The sequence below is a fragment of the Macrotis lagotis genome, chromosome 5, assembly GCF_037893015.1.
Source record: "Macrotis lagotis isolate mMagLag1 chromosome 5, bilby.v1.9.chrom.fasta, whole genome shotgun sequence".
In the NCBI taxonomy this organism is placed as follows: domain Eukaryota; kingdom Metazoa; phylum Chordata; class Mammalia; order Peramelemorphia; family Peramelidae; genus Macrotis; species Macrotis lagotis.
In genome coordinates, this window is record NC_133662.1 from 246,803,480 (window position 1) to 246,825,688 (window position 22,209).

The 22,209-nt window shown below is 39.5% G+C and overlaps 1 protein-coding gene across 3 annotated transcripts in view; it reads right to left on the bottom strand.

The window, feature by feature from the left end:
• Nucleotides 1-22,209, bottom strand: part of TPST1 (tyrosylprotein sulfotransferase 1) — a 104,193-nt gene that overhangs the window by 12,936 nt on the left and 69,048 nt on the right. For all 3 annotated transcript variants that reach the window (XM_074189304.1, XM_074189303.1, XM_074189305.1), the window contains one exon: nucleotides 273-323. In XM_074189304.1, the coding sequence (XP_074045405.1) occupies nucleotides 273-323 (51 nt within the window). The remainder of the gene's footprint in view (nucleotides 1-272; nucleotides 324-22,209) is intronic.

Here is a 22,209-nt window from a genome sequence, read left to right on the forward strand (position 1 = left end):
CCAGCCTCCATCTCTCTCCCCATCTTAGGGTGGATGGATATGGACTTGCTCATGGAAGGAGCATACTTCCATAAATCGAGTTAAAAATAAGAAAACCTTCCATTAAATTGATCTCTAGGAAATAACTCAAATGATACCACAGGTGAGGTTGTATTAGCAAAGCGATTACATGCAGAAGGTCAGTTGCTCCACCACCAACATCTAGCATTACCTCTGGGGGGGATCACAGCATCCATTTGTCACACATCAAAGAGGGGAAGTGGATACTGTACCTGTGGTTTGTCTTTCAGGAAATCAGGTAGCTGAAATTCTCCTTTATAAACCTGAAAAAACAAAGTGGACAACACTTTAAACATTGTCATCTCTGCAGGTTGCTCATGGACCTTCAGCCACAGGGGACCATGGGCTGGTATTGGATGGCAGCAGCCCCCTCTCGCTTCTCAAGGCTTGTCAAGATCCTTGCTTGGTGCTTAGGGGCTGATGGGGAATTTGCCAGTCCTAGAGCAGCAGATGGAAAAGGTTGGGCTGGCCTCCCAACAGCTCTAATTCCCTCCCACCCCATTTTTGGCTCCATTTCTGGCTGGGAGAGTTCCTGGTGTGTCCGAAAACCTCACGCTCCTAAATCCAAGTTCCGATCAAGTTAGCCAAGGAAGAAAGTTAACCTTAAATAAATAGCCCTTGCTATGTAACAAGCAAAAATCATCTACAGCTTAAGGACAGATTTCTAACAGTTTCTTTCCTCAGTAAGGAACAATGATGCTGAGTTTAAATTCCTCTTTACCTTTCTGACAAAGAGGATTTTCCTTCAACATCAATTTGCCTGACATTCCTAGTCTGTTGAAACTGTGGGTGACATGGTAAGGATCTCTGACTTCATTGTTGTGGACATTCTCTTCCTCAACAAAGCTCGCAACTCACAGAAGTCCTCCTACAATGGGTTCCAAATTTTATGTAATGATGCCCCACCTTTCTATTAAAAAAAAAAAGTTGTGGGGTAGCTAGGTGGTGCAGGTAATAGAGCACCGACCTGGAGTCAGGAGTATGTGGGTTCAAATTTGGCCTCAGACACTTAATAATTACCTAGCTGCATGATCTTGAGCAAGTCACTTAACCCCATAGCCTTGCAAAAACAAACCAAAAATAAAGTTATGCTTTGCTACATTTCTGTAAAATAACCTATACAAATAGTCCTTATCTTGTATTTTCTTCAAACAAAATAAGAAATATCTTGCAATTTCTAAAACACCAAACAACTTCTAATCATAAAATTGAAAACATATATTTATAGATAAAGTCCTTTACAATAAAGATAAAACACCATTTAATTTTGGTTATTGTACATTTCTCAATACAATCTATAACTATTCTCATGTTATCTTAATTTTTTGAAAACTAGTTTTTGGGGAATAATATAATTATTTGTACTTATCAAAATGAATGATGTCAAGAAATGTAATAGATTATAAAAGATGATATTTTTAAACTCCCATATAAAACCCACTGATCTTGGAGTTTATAAAAAAATGTTTAAAATGCATCTGAAAGGGTCAGCTAGGTGGTGCAGTGGCTAGAACACCAGCCCTGGAATCAGGAGGACCTGAGTTCAAATCCAGCCTCAGACACTTAATAATCACCTAGCTGTGTGGTCTTGGGCAAGCCACTTAACCCCATTTGCCTTGCAAAAATCTAACATGAAGTAAAATAAAATAAAATAAAATAAAATGCATCTGAAGCAGATAACAAGTCACCTGAGTCTTGAGTATTCCCTAGCACTGGTCAAATACAACCTTTTGCCCATACTGTGTCAAATAATCCCTGAACTGCATTTACTGTCACAAGATCAAACATTTAGAGCTAAAAGGGATGACCTTAGAGGTCATTTGGTCCAAAACCCTTATTTTACAGATGAGGACACTGAGATACTGAAAGTGACTTGCTCATGGTCACACAGCAAATTAGTGAGAAAGAAACCAGGTCCTCTAATTCCAAAGTCAATGGTTTTTCCTTTGCACATTGGAACCCATTTGCTTTGTCAAATTTTTTTTTCCATTGAAAAAGGTGGATTGATAGGGTAATTAGCTGCATTTGGAAAAATCCAATAATTTTAGCCATTGCATTATAGGACCCATTAGAGGATCTCATGTTCTCCAAGGAGAGTGCATGCATCACCAGGTGGAAAAACTCCACCCTAGGAGACAGCCTTTATGAGTTGTGACTGATCAGACTCACCACCTGCTGAAAGCCTTCTTAGACTTAGCAATATGGGTTCTCAAACACCTGCCTAAACCTGAGATCCTGCCAAGGCTTCATCTTCACCCCAGCTTCAGGATCAAGGGTCTCCTCCTTACCACATGTGGTGATGAAGGGGGATTGTGAAGGATGAAGGAAGATTAGATATGTAACTTACATGATGGTTATTTCCTCAAATTAAAAAAATTTCCCTCATCTGGCAATTAGAACCCCTCGTCTTCAACATTTACTGGAATATATCATAAATAATTCACAAGACAATGTTCCAAATCTCTGCGGGATTAATTACAGTTTAAAATCAAATATGGCTTTCCAGCCCAATAAAACTCGGAGGCCTTGCTATTTTCATCGGAGCTCAGAAAGTTGGACAAGGGCCAACCCTAATGGAGGGAGAGTGGCCCAGATAAGTGGAATATGCTAACTCCAAGCTTCCAGCAGTTTCAAATTCAGACTGAGTTCATGTCACTTCTCTTACATGAAGCTTCCTCTGCCCAACCTGTTCAAGGTGATACCACTCATTTTTCTGAGCTCTCTCATCTTCATTGATCATTCGTATTTTAGTATTTCACTGTCCTGGGACATTCGTATGCAATGAATGAATGAAGAAGGGATACATGAAATGTAAAAGCTACTAAAAAGCTTTTATAACATTATAACTTGTATATAGTTAGCTTTTCACTTGTGAATCTCTCTCTCTGTCTTTGTCTCTCTCTCTCTCTCTCTCTCTCTCTGTCACTCTCTCTCTGTCACTCTCTCTGTCTCCTTTTCTCTGTCTCTCTCTGTCTCATCTCTCTCTGTCTCTCTGTCTGTCTGTCTCCTTTTCTCTCTATCTCTGTCTCTGTCTCTGTCTCTCTCTCTCTCTCTCTCTGTCTCTCTCTGTTTCTCTCTCTCTTTCTCCAAATGGACTGTAATAGGAATGGGACCTCTTCTGGGGGGGCAGGAATGTGTGGTGGAAATGGCTAACCAGATTCTTTAGTGTAGTGAGTTTTTTTTGGAGGGGGTAAGAGTTAAAAATACATTTTTATTCAATATCTATTTCTTTTGTAATCCTATGCATTTTATTTTATTCACTTAAAATAGGGAAAGGATCCATAGACTTCATGAGACTCTCAATGTTCTACCCTACAATAGTGAAGAATTCCTCTCCTAGTGCCTTTTTGAGACATAGTGGAGTCTTGAAGCAATGACCAGAGACTTACTATGGTGACAGTGCGAAGATGGGAAGGGAGTACAATGCCCTCAACGAAAATCAGGAAATAGAAAAAGAGAATTAAGGAACCTTAATTCACCTAGATATAAGGATGAGGACTCTTAACTGAGTAAAGCAAATTTTCAGGTCTTGATAGCTATTTAGTTGGGGCCTGATGATGTTTGTCCTTCATTCTAGAAGAAGACTGTGACATCAGGGGAAGTGATGCCATGACAAGCACATGAATTGGGGTGTTGTTCTAAGTTACCAGCCTCGCTTTCTCCTCCCCAGCCATCTGGGCTCAGTGGCCAGCCATGAATCGGGACAATTGGAGGTGGCCTTGGATGAGGCAATCTGGGTTAAGTGATTTGTCCAAGGTCATACAGCTAGTCGGTATCAAGTGTCTGAGGCCTGGTTTGAACTCCTTCCTTCTAACTCCAAGGCCAGTGTTCTATCCACAGTAGCCCCCTCACTCAAATCCAATTCACATGCTTGTCAGGCATCACCTCCCTGATATTGTGGTCTTCTTTGAAAAATGAAAGACAAAAACATTAAACTTATTCCAAGAGAGTAAAGGAAGGAAGCAGCTGATGGCAGATCACAAAGGAAAGTAGCATCATTAGCAGCAATCTCAAAAGAAAGGGATTTTAGTCAGAGCAATAGAGTAGTGAGAGAGTTTCAGAGCCACAAGGAAGAATTATGAGAGGTAGAAATTAGGAGCACTGAGGCATAGAACCATGATGTGGAGAGGAGCAAAGCCAGACCTTTGCCTTCACTGGGATTTTGAGTCATAAAAACTGGCAGGTTCTACAAGAAGGAGGGTCATGAAGGTGAGTTGCTAGACTATCAACCTTGAGTTTTGTGACAATTCTAAGTTTAGAGTGATGGGATAGGTCTTTGAAAAAGGTAGGGCTCCCAAGATGCTCAAATCAGCTTCAAAACTGGTACCCTTGACTCTAGACCAAACTATCTCCATAAGCAATGAGAAAACAATGGTTGTTGTGTTCCAAACCTGGGAATGAATTCCTGTTTTCAAGAATGAGACACAAAACACTTCCATACAGTGGATCATAGGATTATAGCTCTAGAGAGGGGCCTCAGAGGCCATCTAAGTCAACCCATTTTACAAATAAAGAAACTGGGGTAGAGGGAGGAAATGACTTGCCAAAGGTTACAGGTATAAGGATTTGATCTGGCTTCAGAGGCCGTTAAGCTCTTTTCTGCAATTAAATGTACAAGTGCCGCCTTCTTTTTATCTTTTAGTTTCTGCCTTCCCTTCGTTAGCTCAGCCATCCATTCTAACTAGAACATCTTTCTCATATCTCCTTATATTTTTTTTAGTCAAGGAACAAAAGCACTATTCTTAAATGTCATAAAAAGCTGTTTAGATTACATTTCATTATTTCTGTTGTTGATGAATTTAAAATGAAAAGGGCTTCCAAAAATGAAAGACTTAAGAGGATAAAAATGGGTAAATTTGTGATATAACATCCTGGGGCTAAAGTCTACTTCTAATCCATATGTAATCAGAAGCCTTTGAAAGGAAACAGTGTGTTGATTTAAGAAACAGTTAATATGTATAATTCTATTCAAAAGAATAGTAGTGTAGAGAGGAAGGAAAATGCCTAAGTAATTATACTGGAGACAAGGCATTCTGGAATAACTCTGAGATTCCACCATCTGCTTTCTTAAATACTGGTCAGGGCTTAAGCACAATATCAAGTATAGGGTAGGTTCCTTGTCTAGGAAGGGATAAAGGGAGGCAAGAAATAAACTTCTTGGGAGCCAATAAGCCTTTTCCCTCAACTCTTAGGCTATGTTCATTACTCCTCTTACTCCAAATTCTGCAGAAAAATTTAAATGATTTCTCTCATAGTAGTATATTACCAGTTTAAAACAACTCTAAGATTTTGGAATCACCCTGTATAGCCTCCTAAGGAAGAAAAGACTTGAATGAGGACAGAACTTTTCTCTTTGAAATATTTAAAGGGCAATGGAGAAAAGGGGCCTGCTTGGCCCCAGGTCAGAACTAGAAACAATGAAGGAGAAGCAGATGTCACTGGAAGAGAAGACTTCCTCATGATTGCAGCTGTCTAAGAATGGAATGGGCTGCCTTAGATGGTACTGGACTCCCAACCAATGGAGGTGAGAGCAGCACAAAAGAGGCCACCACTGGCAACATCCAATAGCAAAAGCTTCTTTGGGCTTGGGCAGGACCCAGCTCAAAGGAGAACCAGACTAATGTTTGGTGTCAAATGCTTAAGCAGAGCAGCCCAGAAGACTTAGCTGAACAAGAAGCAGAGACTCCCAAGTCTTCAAAGTCAGGGGCCACTCTTCCCACTAAACAAAGATGCATTCTAGTGACATTGGTGGTAACTATAATAAACCAAATCCCAGGCCTTAAACAAACAGGAAGCCCTCAAATGGCATTTCCTCAGGTTAAAAGAACAGCTTGCCAGTTCTTTGTGTCATTGGGCTCTACATCTGTGGGGGTGGCACTCTAAATCCAGGTGTCTCCTAGCAGAAAGCTTACTAACTCCAGGGACAAGGAAGATGGGATGGCTTAAATAACATAACACTGGGAAAATGAAAAGGCAGTTGGATTTGGGAGGTAGAAGATGAAGGTTCTGGCTTTTTCAGTCATATCCTTGCATGACAATGGATAGAATATTTCCCTGCTTTGGACATCTTTATATTTCACTCATCTAATGGGGATTGGACTGGATCGTCTTTAACCTCTAAATATTAAAGAACTGTACAAAGTCCCTGGCTCCCTGATCTTCCCTTTTCTCATTCCTAAAAGGGGAGAAGCCAAAACCACTTTCTCTAGATGGGGAAGGGAGGGAGAAAACAAAAGAAAATAAAAGAATGGAAAGAGATGACCTGAACCACATCCTGGGGCTAAACATCACTTTCCATATTCCTTCTGTTCCAAGAGTGTCCTCTCACAGATGGTCATGATACCCATGATGCTCCTCAATATCTTGTCCCACTGCCATGGAGAGGCAGAGAAGGGACTCTATCATCTTCATTCGAAAGATTGATTTAAACAAACATCACTCCACAGACATTAAATGCTGGGGATAGGAAACAGACTCAGCCAGGTCTTGCCTGACCCTGCTCTGGCCCTACAGAAGGGAGAAATGGGGGAATGAGGTTGAGGGACTAACATCTATCTTTCAGGAATCCCAAAATTCCTCCTTGTGGCTGGTGTGCACTTTCAACTACATTGGCAAGTTTCCAGGTCCCCTGGGTCACAACTTCTGGCAGAAAGTCAGCTAAGACCTCTGGGACAGAATTCATGTTTGGGGGCACCAAAGCACTGGGAATTGGGGGCACCTGCTTCTAAAGGGGTTAGAGTAGGCTTAACATAAAATATAGGAACCCAGGAAAGGCCAGCAAGAGTCAGATAGAGGGAGAATCTCAATATCCAAGCATCATAAAAGGTACTTTCTTCAAGTCACCCTTTCCTTCTCTCACAGGCTTGCTGGGTTTTTGTCTAACGAGGTTAGAGAGCAGTTCCAAGGCTGCTTTGAATTCTCCCAGGGAGCAGGAGTCTGCACTGAACAGTACCATAAAAGAAAAGGCTACAGGAAAAGGAAGGCTCCCTCCGGAAGCTTCTGTAATGTGGCACTGACCACGTTTCCATCCAAGAATCTCTGGCTGGCAATAGATGATATTTGGAAAGAAAGGACTGATAGAAAAAGCAAATCGGGTTATTCTATGGACTTTAGCTTGGCAGCAGAAAGCAGCCTGGACTACCAATAATTAAATAAAACAACCCTCCCCAAACCCCAAACACTGAATCACTCAATTTTGTGACACACATTTATCATAGTTGAAGTCTTCTACAGACTCAATGTATATTTGTTTGTATAATTCTAACACACTTGGCTATCCAGTTCCTGGAAGACGCTGAAGGAAGAAATGTTGCCAAGGTGTCAGTCAAGTGAACACTAAAAATGAATATAGGTTTAAAATAATATAACAGAAAAATATCGATTAGACATGAAATTTTATTCTCTGGAATTTACCAATAAACCTATAGGAAATGGAGATATTCCCAAGGTCACCAGGAACTGAGGAAGGCACAGGCATATTTATCCAAAAACAAAGAAAAGGAAAAAAAAATCATTAACCATCCTTAGTGGCCTAAAAACAGAAGTTGCACAATATTGCTACCCAATAGAGGACTCCACAAAGATTATCATCTTTGTTATCTCTTCCTGAATTCTTCTCTTATCTCCTTCTGGGAGGACAGTTTCCTTGTAACTTGACCATTGTCCTCCTAGGATTATACTTAACACAGAGAGAGACCTTTGGAGTCTTAATTTCTAACTAATAAGGCAAGGTGATTCGTTAGGAAACCTAATATTCTCTAAAGGAAACTAATCTTCTATCACAATATAGTTTTGAGGAAATTATTGCTTTCACAGTCAACACTCATGGAAGGAGAAGAAAACCTATAAAGCTGACCCCAAAGATCCAAAATCGCATCAGAATGGAGCCACTGACAAAGCAGGGACATGCTCCAGATAAAACCCTGAGAACATTAATGCACTGATGAGCTACACTATCACAAAATGGTTTCATCTTAGGTTCATAGGATTATAAAGCTGGAGACAGAAGAGGTCTCAGAAACCATTTAATCCAAACCCATCATACCATAGCTCTCCCTTCGAATTCGCTATAACTTGTACTAGACTGATAATGCCCAGAGGGAAGAACTCTCAAGAGTTCTAAGAGGTAATCACCTATTCCCTAGGGTTTACAAGCTCCCAACAGTGTGCTCTCTCTTAACAAAGAGCCAGTACACTTAGTTATTTCTTAGCAAGAGGATTAATTCAATTTACACAGGAGCAAAAAGGCCACAAAATATTTCCTTCCTCCTAAACCTGCATACTCTTCCACCAAAAGCACAGAATAGACAACACATGACTCCTAGGTGATGATGTCCTTTCTTCTCTTAGAGAGACCTCAAAAAGTTCCCTGTAGGGATGAATTCCCAAGTTACTCTACTGCTCAGATGGACTTGTTCTCAGGAAGGTTGTTCTGTCATGGCCTCTTCATCAGCTGAGGTGTTGCTTCTGAACAGGTCAATCCACTGGACTCCTTGGGCTCAATTCTCTGAAGGAAAACTGAACCCTTCACCCTCTTCCCTACAGTGTTCTTTTCAATAAGGGAAACAACTCAACCTAGGATTAGCTAAAAACTCTGAGGTTTATCACATCCAGGTAGGGATGTTAAGGAAGTCCAGTTTTTCCAGTTCAATAATACTTCCTAGCCTTCCTTAGTGAGGGACTTCACTTTTATATATGGTACCCAGTTCAATTAGACTTCCCAGACTCCCCTTCCATTTTGTGTAGATGAATGGTTTAGAGTCAGAGCCTGGAGCAAGTTCATGGTCCCTGAAGCCTTCTTCATATTCAATTGAGCCCTGCAAGCCTCTGATCCTTTCTTAGGTATATAACATTTCCTTTTCGATTCTTTTTATATTTCATCATTTCTTCCCCTTCTGACTGGCTTTAGTCTAAATAACAGAAGTAGCTCAGGATATTGGAGCCAGAGTCAGAAAGACCTGAATTCAAATCCAGCCATTGACACTTACTTATTGTGTGATACTGGACAAGTCACTTACTCCCTGTTTGCCTCAGTTGTTGTATGGGGATCATAACAGCACCTACCTCCCAAAGTTGTTGTCTAAAGTGCTTAGCATGGTGCCTGTAATTACTATATAAATGTATTAAATAGGACACACCTTTTCACCACTGATAAGACCCAGGAAAGTCCAGTGATTGGTTCTAGGTCACATAGGTACCAGAACTGGCATTCCAACCTGGCGGCTCTGACTTTTTTCATTTCATGGTATGCATGCTCTGTTTAAATAGGCAAGGAATTGTACAATGAATTGTATAAAGAGTTCTATCTAGGACAGTTAATTTTTTTTTTAAAAAGTCTTAAAAGTATAAAGCAGTTTGGAAAATTAGTTTCTTCAGAATGTCTTGTTCCCTGGGGATTATACATAGCCAAGCTTTTACTGTGGTTATAAGTTGCAGGAGCAACTGACAGAAACCTGACTGGATCTAACTATGAGATCCTAAGACTTCAGAGCTAGAAGGAAGCTTGGGGCTCAACTGGCCTAATCTTCTTATTTTACAGAAGAGGAAACTGCATTCAGTCCCCTTCTAGTCTAACAGAACAAAATCGTTTAAATTATTCTGATGTTTAAGGGACTATGTCATCAACCTCTGAGGACTGGCTGAGCTTCCTTGCATGTACAACAAAAACCACAAAATCTCCGATCCCTGTAAATGAAACAAAGCAGTCATATTGTTCATATTTTTAAAACTAAAACCCAAAAAACAGCTCTCCAATTTCAACATGATAAAAGCATCAACATTTCCCAGAGCTAAGTGTAGGAGACTGACCACATAAAAGCAATTGTGTCATCTGTGAATGGATTGAAACTGGAGACTTAACTAAAAAATAATATAAAATTGAAAAGGTTCAAGATGGTCTAACACTACCCCACCACTCCCAGTTTCCCAAAACATACATACATATAAAGGGGCAAACACTGGGATTTTCACCTGGTGATCTTGAGTTTGATTGACCTTGGGGCTTAGCAGTCATCTGTAACTGGATTAGAAACAGGGTGGGCACCCTCGTGATACTTGGTCTCCTGCTATTTAACAGCAGGTTCACAGTTATATTGTATTTTATGGTTACAGAATGTTTTATCATTATTAATTTTTGAGGCTAGTAACATCCTGGGGATAGAACTACTTCAGATATGGGTCAGAATGCTTCAATTTATAGGTGAGGAAACTGGGCTGAAAGGGATCCAGTGACTTGCCCAGGGTCACCTGACCATCAAGGAGAAGACCTGGGATTTGAACACAAATCTTGAAAGTTATGGCATCATAGATGTGTATGAAGAGCTCCTAAAGCCTTGAATCAAACTCTTTTACACTGAGGCACTAAAAACTAACTACACAGGTGGACTTTGAATCTGGGACTTTCAAAATTCTTTCCTTCACTAAGCATCTACTAGATAAACAATTGAATCTAAAATCAGTGTCCAATGATATATGTAAAGCAAAATAAAGAGATAACCATCTAATTTGAAAAACTGGCCATCTTTCCTTGGGTTTCCTGCCAAGGTTTAGATGACTTGGTGGCTGCACATGCTGAGGAAACCAAGTAAGCCCAAACAGACTTCATGATGATGCAGGAAGGAATCCAGATTTTGAAACTTTCAGTCCCTCCGGGGCCCCGCTAGGCCTGCAGTGACTCACCATCTCCAAGATATAAACACGACAAAATTCACTGATAATATGTATCCTTACATAATCTCTCGGGCCTTAACAATGTTTTGGTTGCTGTTCCAGCTTCACTCCAGAGTTTTTCATTTACTGGGCTGTTTGAGGAAAACCAGGGCAATACATGATACAATTTCACATTTATGTGGTGTTATCATTTCTCCTGATCAATTTGGTGAAGTTTCAGGATGGGATATCTCCCTAAGGGAAGGTGTGGACATTTCATGGGGGGTATTTAAAACCGACCCGGACCTCCAGAACATGGACACTTATTCACACCTGGTGGGGAAATACAACTGAAGATTAAAAGGCTCTGGAGTCAGGAAGACCTGAGTTCAAATCCAACCTCAGACACTTAATAATTACCTAGTTATATGACCCTGGGTAAGTAACTTAACCCCATTATCTTGCAAAAAACAACAACCAAAAAAAAAAAGAGTTGAAGATTAATTGCTTGGCTCCAGATGGGAAGGGGGCCATCCCTTTGTACTGGAGCTGAACTAAGGGGCTTGGTCTGAGCCTGTTTATTCAGAGAGATCCAGAGAGAACCCTAAGTGCAGAACAGAAACCAGAATGCCTGGACTGGAATGGGGATGGAGCAGGAGAGGCCTGTTGGGGGCTGATGGTGGCTTGAGGCAGAGGGGTCACAGTAGCACATGACCTCACAGTCACATAGTCCTGGGAAAAAGGGAAAGGGAGGTGGCAGGGAGGTGGGAGTTCCTGAATCTCAGCCTTTTGGAGAAATTCCAAGAATTTCTGGGCCAAGGATCTAGTATGTGGGCCCCTGGATCTGGAGAAGGAAGGGACCACACCAACATGTGGAAGAAACAAACACTGGATTTCGCCCTGTGCTATTCCTGGGAGTGACTCTGACTGGGCAGGTTTAATGGATGGGGAGTTGCCAGATTTATTTCTGTCAAGGGACTATTCAGGGAGCCCTTGGGTGGTACAATAAGACTGGAGGCTTGTCAAGATCCCTAGGGTGAAGAAGTAACTCCCCAGAATATCAAAGCCCTTACCTGCTTAACAACCCAAGTATGTTTCTCTTCCAGGGTGGTTCTATTAGTCTAGAGACCTTTATAGGTCCCTAGGGTGAAGGTGGGTCTCACTATGGGTTGTTATGTTTTTTTGTGATGTTTTGCATTTTCTGTGGGGTGAAACACAGACTGGGCAGCACTTGATATGTACTGTTGCATTAAGTACTAGTCAGGGTGCTGGGGTCCCTTTATTCACATTAATGCCCAGTCCAAAGTTTGGGTGCCAGATCTTGAGTTAAAGGACAACATTTTACATTTCTACAGCACCTTCAACATTATGGTCAGAGCAGGGATTCAAATTCATCTTCTCAAATTCCAAATGTATACTATTTTCTTGCTACAGCTGTGCCTTGCTATTATTAATATTCCCCAAAGGAAGGGTAGAGATAACATCTAATGCCGGAGAAAACAGCCCAGTCACAGAATGGCCTGTTCCAAGAGTGTTTTCTAAGAAAAAAAAAAGAGAGAAGAAATCTTACATATCCTGGTCCTTGGATGAGGTTTAGACAGCATAATGGTGGAATGTGAATTTTCAAACCAAACTTAGGAATTTATTCTTTAATTCCTAAAAAAAGAAACCCCCCCCCCAACTTGTGGAGCACAGTCTAGTTAATGGAAGGAAAACATTAAAAACAAAGGGAGCAGGAAGGCTTGACTTTAAGAATGCTCTAGGAGAAGTATGACAAATCTCTTCCTGTGATCACAGAGCACATCTAAAATTATGCTAAGTCATCCATTCTTATGAGTATTCAAAGAAAAACTATCTTAAACCAAACTTTCTTTTCTAAAATACACTTTTGTTTTGTTTATCTTATATGAATGTATATTATGTCCCTTTCCCTGCTAAACAATAAAAACTCTCATCTACCTAAAACCCTCATCATAGGGATGAATACACAGTCCAACAAAACACATTTCCATATCAATCATGCCTGGAAATGTATGGGTGTCTCTGCTTTTTAAGTTCATCATGTCTCTGGCAGGAGGTGAGTAGTGTATTTCATCTCCTACTCATGATTAAACATTGTGGTGGCCAGAATTCTAACCTCTTGTAAAGCTGTTTTTCTTTCCAGTGTTGTTATTGATAAATTGTTTTCCTGTTCTGCTCCCTTCATTTTGTATCAGTTCATAAAGGTCTTTCCAGAAACTGTCCGTTTCATCATTTCCTTTGGAATTATACTATTTCATTCTCTTCATATACTATAATTTGTTTAGCCATTTGCCAATAAGAAGTCAGCTTCTTTATAGTTTGAGGTTACTACCAAAAGAGGTAACAACAATAAATATTGTTGTATATAGAGATCCTTCTTTTGATTTTTTAAAAAAAAAATCTCTTTGAAGTTATATATAAGCTTAGCAGTGGCACAGATAGATAAAAGAGTGTGTATATATATATATATATATATATATATATATATTTCCTTGTATACATATATATGTATAATATATATATATATATACAGCTGCATAACTTTTGGGCATAGTTTCAAATCATTTTCTAAAAAGACTGCACCAATTCATGTCTCCACCAAGAGTACAAACACCATAGTGCCTGTTTTCCCATAATCCTCCCATGTTTGTAGTTGGAGGGGTTGTTGGCTTTGCTAGCCTGATGGATCTAAGGTAAAAACCTCAAGACTTCTTTGATTTGTACTTCTCTATTACTGATTTAGAACACTTTCCATATGATTATTGAAAGCTTTGACTTCCTCATTTGAAAACTGCCTATTCGTAATCTTTGACCATTCAATGCAATTTTTAATACTGTGTTAGTGGAGCTGTGAATTGGTCCAACTCTAATAGAAAGCATGCTGCTAAGAAAGTAACTAAAATGTTCATTCTTCAACCCTGAGACCCCTCTGCTAGGCACATACCTCAAGGCACTTAAAGATAGCAGTGCTTCTTACGGTACCAAAGACCTGGAAACTAAGCTCATGTGTATCATTTGTGGAATGACTTAAACAAATTGTGGTTTGTGACTGTAATGGAGTTCTTCAAACTATGAAAATGAAGACTACTTCTATGAATTGAGTAGATGTGAAGTGAGCAGAACAAAGAAAACAGCAAACACGTCCATAACAATGTAAACTGAAAGATGAATAAAATTTGGACTGAATGCTGGGAAAGAATGGTTAAGCCTCAAATAATGACATAATGATAATGACTAAGGCCTCAAAGAATAAATGGTAAGGAGCTTTCTTGGCTCAGGTTCTGACTCCAGGCTTTGCTACCAAACTTCAGCCAGTTTCACTCTGGAATTTCTTTCAACTCTTTGACCCTCCAGGTCCTACCCATGCGGATATCCTTATCCCACTGGTGAATTGGGAGCGCAGAAGCCTCCATTTTGGGGACCAACCTGCTTTGGCTCTGGGTTATGGTTCTAGTTCTGACTTTTCAGACCTGAATAGCATATCTTCTAGGGATTATCCTACTCCCCTCTTTTATTTTTTACATTCTAACATATAAGTTCCTTGAGGGAAGAGATTATCACGTTTGCTAATAAGATATTAATGTAACTATTTTTCCCTGTCTACAATACTATTCTGAGGACTGAAATGAAAGATCCCTTCATTATTCCTATAAGAAAACCATTGTATTGTCCTAAAAACAGATATTCTGTCTTGTTCAATTGTTTTTAAATTACAGAAATGAAAAAGTGGCCCATTTAAGAAAGAACTAAAAGTTCACCAAGTATCTGGACCAAGTTATAAAACTGAAGGGAAAATCTACTTTACCCTTTGGTCCAGCAATACTACTACTGGGTCTATACCCTGAAGAAATAATGAAAAAGGGTAAAAATATCACTTGTACAAAAATATTCATAGCAGCTCTGTTTGTGGTGGCAAAGAATTGGAAATCAAGTAAATGTCCTTCAATTGGGGAATGGCTTAGCAAACTATGGTATATGTATGTCATGGAACACTATTGTTCTATTAGAAACCAGGAGGGATGGGAATTCAGGGAAGCCTGGAGAGATTTGCATGAACTGATGCTGAGCGAGATGAGCAGAACCAGAAAAACACTGTATACCCTAACAGCAACATGGGGGTGATGATCAACCTTGATGGACTTGCTCATTCCATCAGTGCAACAATCAGGGACAATTTGGGGCTGTCTGCAATGGAGAATACCATCTGTATCCAGAGAAAGAATTATGGATTTTGAACAAAGTTCAAGGACCATTCCCTTTAATTAAGGAAAAAAAAACTAGATATCTTATTGTCTGATCTTGTTACCTCTTATACTTCTTGTCTCTTCCTTAAGGATATGAATTCTGTCTCATCACACTCAATTTGGATCAATGTACAACATGGAAATAAAGTAAAGACTGACAGATTGCTTTCCGTGGGGGAATGGGGGCAGGGAGAGGGAAATAAGATGGGGGGGAATTGTAAAACTCAAAATAAATAAAATCTTTAATAAAAAAAGAATCTACTTTATAATGGTAACATTGCATGAATCAGAATGGGGGGAGAGGTAGTTTAGATATAAAGTAACTATGGATACTTTAGAGAAAGGAGAGACCATTATGCAATATTATATATAGTATCACAGATGAAAGAGAGCTGAGAAACCATGTAGTCCAAATAGGGGAATGAGCATTCCACATGAAAGGATAGGCACAAAGAAAAGAAACTGGAATATATGAATATGTGATTATCATGAACACCAACAGGAGTATGTGAAATGAATTTAAAACTGGCAGATAAGCAACATACCAATGCACATTTACTGAATTAGTTGAATACAGCCATTTTCTGATGGAAGCTTTCCCAGTGCCCCCCAGTTAGGCCTGCCTTTCCCTCTAAAATTATTTTTCCATCTACTCTCTATGTGTCTTCTGTGTATCTATTTATATACATGTTATCTTTCCCCATAAGAATGTAAACTCCGTGTGCACCAGAACCATTTTCACTCTTTTTTTGCGTATATGCTCCCCCCAAAATCAGCAGAGAACCAAATACTGTTGATTAACTAAAGATGAGTCATGGTGAAGACACAAGCCTCCATTTTCTTCTGTTCTTCCTAAAAGAGCAAATAGGACTGAGAGCTAACCAAGATAATCTCTAGATGGGCCAAGAGTCACTTCATACCATTCCTCTAATAAGTGGTCCAAGTGTCTGCAAAACCTTTTATTATTGAATGTCCTTACTTTTATAAATCTATAATAAAGTGGGTAGAATGATTCTGATTATTAATTTAGATATCTACTGGCCAAGAGAATAGGTTGGATTGCCAAACACTGGAATAAAACAAGTATTAAGTGGCCTAGAAAAGTAAATAAGTCTTAAGATAGTAACACTCTTTTCGGTTTGTGATTTCATGAGTACTGAGAGCCTTTACTGAGGAAATTTCCTCTCTCTTTGCAAACTGGCAACTATTCTGCATTTTGTGGCCTCCGAGAGTTGAATCACTGAAGGACAAGTAACTTGTACAGAATTACATAGCTTGCTGATATCCATCTGGCTCTTCCTGACCCAAGCCCAGCCATCTATCTATTAGGCCACGTTGCCTCTAATTTTATAAGTAAAAGAAAACTAGAAGCTGCTTTAAAATGGGAAAAAAAATAAATATGAACTGATAGATTTATGTCTTTCTATTTTGTTTTAATCTCTATACCCCATCTTTTTCTTTAGCTCTTAGAGATGAATGTTGTCCATGCTTCCCCTAAGTCCATGAGTCACTGATAATGATATTCAGGTTCAAGTTGCAATTTGGATCAGTATCCACTCAAAATCATAGTTTACAAGCTTTCCCAATATTTCTCTTTTCCCAGACAAAATCAGAAAGCAAATCAATTCAAAGCTAGACATTTAATCACAATAGACTAACAGAGTAACAAAGAAAATTCCTCTCAGACACACTGAGACACATGTGAAAACCCAAGTCTGTTGCCCCCTCACCTATTCGATAAGTTCCATTGATTGCCTCCAAGATCAAATCTGAAATCCTCTGCTTGCTTTTCAATGCCCTTCATAAAATTTTCTTACCTTTCCCGTCTTCTTGGACCTTATTCCCTCCCTCCCCAAGTACTTTTTGATCCAGTGCCACTGGCCTCATGACTCGTCTTGAATCAGACCATCCATCTCATTTAAGCTGGCTGTCTCCCATGCCTGTAACTGTCCTTCTCATCTCTGCTTTCTGACTCAGATTCCCAGTCTTACTCAGCTAGCCAGTTACAGTCCTAAAGTCAAGTTTGTCTTTTAAGCTATTTTAATTCTATACCAGCAACTGATTCCTGGAGAATGGCTCTCTGGTTTAAAGTGAGAAAATTCCTTCCAATACTCATCATGGTTTTAGGAACTAGCACCAACCATGCATATTCCTATAGTTTCATTTTAGTAAGACTGAAAGGAAGGGTGAAGCTGGTGACCACTGTTTAGTAGTCTACAGCTGCACCCAACATAAATAATTTGTGCTATTGTATTAAGAAAGAACTTTTCCCCCAGAGCTTGGCTTTCTCCTCCAGAATCTTCTTTCCCTGTAGCAAGTTCAAAGTCTCATAACTGGGTTATCCCAGTTACCTGTAGATCACCTAATACTAATATGGATGTGAAATGTTGTATATGCTTATCAGAAATGTTCACTGTGTTGGTGATTTTGCTTGTGTTTTTCTTTGTTATAACAATGAGGGTTTTGTGGAAGGGGTAGAGATCTATCCCAGGAAATGACTATGTTGTGAAAAATCAAAGGCATCAATAAACTTAAAAAAAAAGAATGATTTTTATGGAAGAACTGGTTTGATTATTTGCTAATTTGTGTTCTCTCAGTTCTCTTATGCTTTAGAAAGACCAATTTACACAACTACAGGTATTTTGGTTCTCACAGAATTGGAGACTAACTGAATTGAAAGTATAATGCCTAGAAAGAAATAATGCAGCAACACAACAATAATATAGGGTGCTATGGTTTAAAATAACCATGGTAGACTATCAGAACTGGAGAGGTCTGGCCAACCCCAATGCTTTTTTTTTTTAGGTTTTTGCAAGGCAAATGGGGTTAAGTGGTTTGCCCAAAGGCCACACAGCTAGGTAATTATTAAGTGTCTGAGACTGGATTTGAACCCAGGTACTCTGACTCCAGGGCCATTGCTTTATCCACTACACCACCTAGCCACTGGAGAAGTCTTAAGAGATCACCCTTCTTCAGGATGAGAAAACCAAGGTTGAAAGACCAGAGGTGACTAAATGCCACAGAAATGTTCATTGGCAGAGCTTAGACTAGAATGCAAATTTTCTGATTCCATCTGGCACTTTTTCCATTATTCCTCATCACCTATGCTCCTGTTATAAGGTACTTTAAGGTATAGAACTCTTTACATAGATCATCTCATTTCGGCCACACAACAACCCCACGGCAAAAGTAGGAAAAATAATCCCATTTTGGTAGATAAAGGAACTAGGGCTCAATAGAGTTAAGAAATTTGCCCATAGCCACATGACTGTCAATAGCAGAGTTGAAATGGTCATTTTCTGTTCAACCCTTGATGAATGATACAGAATGGCATAGTAGGAAAAAAACACTGGCTCTTGAGTAGAATCACTTGATCTCTTTCTGGATACGTTTCCTTATCTCTAAAATGAAACGTTTGGACTAGATTGGGCTTCCTAACCTGGGGCACATGAATTTGTTTTATATATATACACACACACACACATATATATATAATATATATATATATATATATATATATATATATACACATATATATTGACTACTCTATTTCAATGTACTTGGTTTCCTTTGTAATCCTACATATTTTATTTAATACATTTAAAAACATTCTTCTGAGATAGAATCCATAGACTTTGCCTGTCTGCCACATACATTAAAAAAAAAAGAAGTGAAGACCTCTTGGGACTCCATGGTCTCCGGGATCCCTTCCAGTTTAAGAACTACATGGCTGTGATGGCCAGTTTCTCAAGAACAGGACCTCTTTTTTCACCACCTACTAAGAGCATGATTCTCTTGTGGAAACTGATCCAGAATGTCCATAGGGGAAGCAGAATGTCATAGGGGAAGCAAGTAGGCCCCCAGATGGAAGAAAAAGACATATTCACTGGAGACATAAATTACTCATTGTATTCACCCATAATTGCTCAGTAATTATTGACTTTTCTCCTAGGAAAACTGTAGCTAACTTTGCCTGGAAACATTGCTACAGAAGATGTAGTGATTAACTTAGAAATGGGCATCTGCTGCTGATAAACCTAGACTTCCTCTATAATCTATGGGACTACAGTCATTAGTGCTTAGAATTATTGACTGGGCCCCTAACTACGATAGTGGCCGATGGTCACATTTCCTTCCTAATCATTTCCTCTTTTTTTCCCTGTCATTTTCTTTCTTTTTTAAAATTAATTTATTTATTCTCATTTTGTGCAAATAATGTTTTTTTATACATTAATAAAATATTCTTGTTTAAGAGTAAACAAAATACCCCCTCCCTCTTGGGAGGATAATGAACAGCAAGGAGCTACAACTGCATGTCTGTGCTTTGGCTTCTCAAGTGTTTTTAAAATGAAATAGATAGTTAAAAGCAATGTAAACACGTGGAAATTGGAGTCTGTTGGAAAGGCAAGATCTGGAAAGAGAACCTGAAGTTAAAAAAATGTCCTAAATTGTCTCCAGCAAGCACCAGTAATTACATGATAATGCAAATAGGAAAGTTTAATTAGATGTAATTGACAGATTATGAGACCATTTAGCCACCGGTTCAAGTTATTCAGCATTATAGCTCATTATGGTAAGAATGACATTGTACATAATGTGTGTTTTATTTTACATTACAGAAGAGGTAGTTTAATTGACATTGTCAGCACTCATGGAATAGTGGTTATTAATTAAAGAGAAACCTTGGATTATAAGAATTTTCCTCATTTCTTCATTCAGTCATTCAACAAAAAAGGCATGTACGGGACCTGAGGTGTCCAATATGAAGCCAGTAGGCCACATGTGGTCCAAAATTGTCCAAATATGATCCCAAACTAAATGAAAATGTAGTTTTTATCAGATTTTTACTGTATTCATATTTTAACACAAAATAAATTTATAAACTTGTCTGACTTTCTAAGTCAATATGTGGTCCCCAGGAATTTTTATGTCCAATTTTGTTTTGAGTTAAGTTTAACACCAGAGGTCTATAGAGGAAGAAGGCAAGTTCAAACAAAGATCAAGAAATTGTTAGAGACTGGAAAAAGATCATCCAATCCAACCTTCCTTTGAGCAGATTAATAAACTGAAATCACAGAGGTTCAATGACTGAGATAAGGCACCTTCCTAACATGATTCTCTCAGGAGCTCTGTTGAGTCAGTCAACTAGCTGTCCAATCAAGAGGCATTGGACTAAAGTTCCATCGACAGGAGGATCACAGGCTCCTGGTTGTTGCTCCTAACTTCTGGGAGTTCACCTGCTCTGTTAAACTGATAAGTTTGTTTTTTGACAAATGAAACCGACAGAAATGACACAGACACAACACAGCATTTTCTTTGGGTTGTGACGTTTCTCTTGGACCACTGCTTGGTCTCTTTTAAAGCCTTTATGAATTTGCAAGCACAATGATTATTAATTTATGCAAACCCCAACTAGTCACCTAATTCCAAGTACCAGATCACTAAGTTTAAAACAGTGGCTGTCTTAGTTTTCTGGAAAATACTATGAAATTCTGACATCCATAACTGTGGATTCTGAGGTTTTCCATGTTAGTTTTTTGTTGGGGTTTTTTTTCCTGGGGTTGAAGGTGGAAAAGGTAATTAAAATGAAACAACCAGTAAACCTTCCAGGAGTAACTCAGCAACCTGGAAGGATGAAACTAATGACCAGGGATGATGAGTACAGCCAGGGCCCAGGAAACTGATGGAAGCTTACTGACCTGAATAACACGCACAGGACCTCTATGCAATGCCCTGACCTCAGTAACATCATCCCCTAAGTCTAGTGAGGAGCTTTATGACTTCGATGACATTTGTTCTTGAAGAAGACCATGGGGGTGGCTAGGTGGCATAGTGGATAAAGCACCAGCCCTGGAGTCAGGAGTACCTGGGTTCAAATCCGGTCTCGGACACTTAATAATTACCTAGCTGTGTGGCCTTGGGCAAGCCACTTAACCCCGTTTCCCTTGCAAAAAAAAAAAAAGAAGACCATGACATCAGGGGAGGTGAAGTCTGACAAGCACATGAATTGGATTTGGGGGGAGGGCTATGCTAAGTCACCAGCCTCACTTTCTCCTCCAGAGCCGTCTGGGTCCAGTGGCAGATATGAATCAGGATGACTGGAGATGGCCCTGGATACAAGGCAATCAGGGTTAAATGACTTATCCAAAGTCACACAGCTAGTAAGAAGAAAGTATCTAAGACTGGATTCAAACTCCTGCCCTACTGACTCCAAGGCCAGTGCTGAAGCCACTGTGCCACCCAGCTGCCCTTTTGGTATAATAGAAGGAACTCCTTTAGAGCCTTATGTACAAAGATGCCTAAACCTGCCTGGAAGTCTTTGTTGTTCAATTCCTCTCAGTGGGTGTGAGGTTTGCACCCCAACTCTCACCTCTGGAGAAGGATTTGGCTGGGCCCTCCTTCTGTTTGTCAAAGGTAAACAATGACAATGGGGGTGTTTAAAGTTACTGTACTGAAGTGACTATTTACACCGAAATGCCATTGCCTAAGATAATTCACACTGGGCCCCAGCAGCTCTTTTTGAAGAAATATTCCCACCATGTCTATACAACTGCAACAATGATTCCAAAGACCAAAATGTTGACTGAAACAGTAAAATCCTTCCATGATGTGTTATGAATACAAAAAACGCAGATCCTATGAGGAAGATGAGGAAGTATTTCTTCTCTAATCACCTGGAGGTAAATTTAGGCTTGGAAACATTAACACAGGACACTTTCATCATTTTCTCTCTTATTCTACCAATAAAAATGAGGCCCTCAAAGGAAGGAGTTGTTGGCCAAGTTTACTATGCAACATGCACCAGTAAAAAATTGGGGGGCACTTCCAATTTCTGTATTTTTCCACCTCTCTCCCGTTCCAAAGTCTCCAGTCAAAGTCTCCATTGAGAATGTTCTTCCTTCAACAAAGGAAAGCCAAAAGAAGCAAAATGAGAAAATAAGACCTTGTCCATTCATTCATTCCATCCTGAGTGGATACCAAAGAAAATCCTGGGGATACATTTATAGATGGGGCACCACGTAGCGGGGCTGATACTGTGTATGCGGCCAAGATCCTTTCCTTTCTTATAGTAAAGGTGAAGTAGGACTGAGATACTTGGAGAAATTCATATCCTCCATTTCTCAATACCTCATAATCATGCAATAATCATTGAAAAAAACCTTATACGTACTTCTGAATGCTGTTCCAGCACATATTTCTGAGGGGAAGAAAAGCCCAGTCAAATGAATTCCTACTG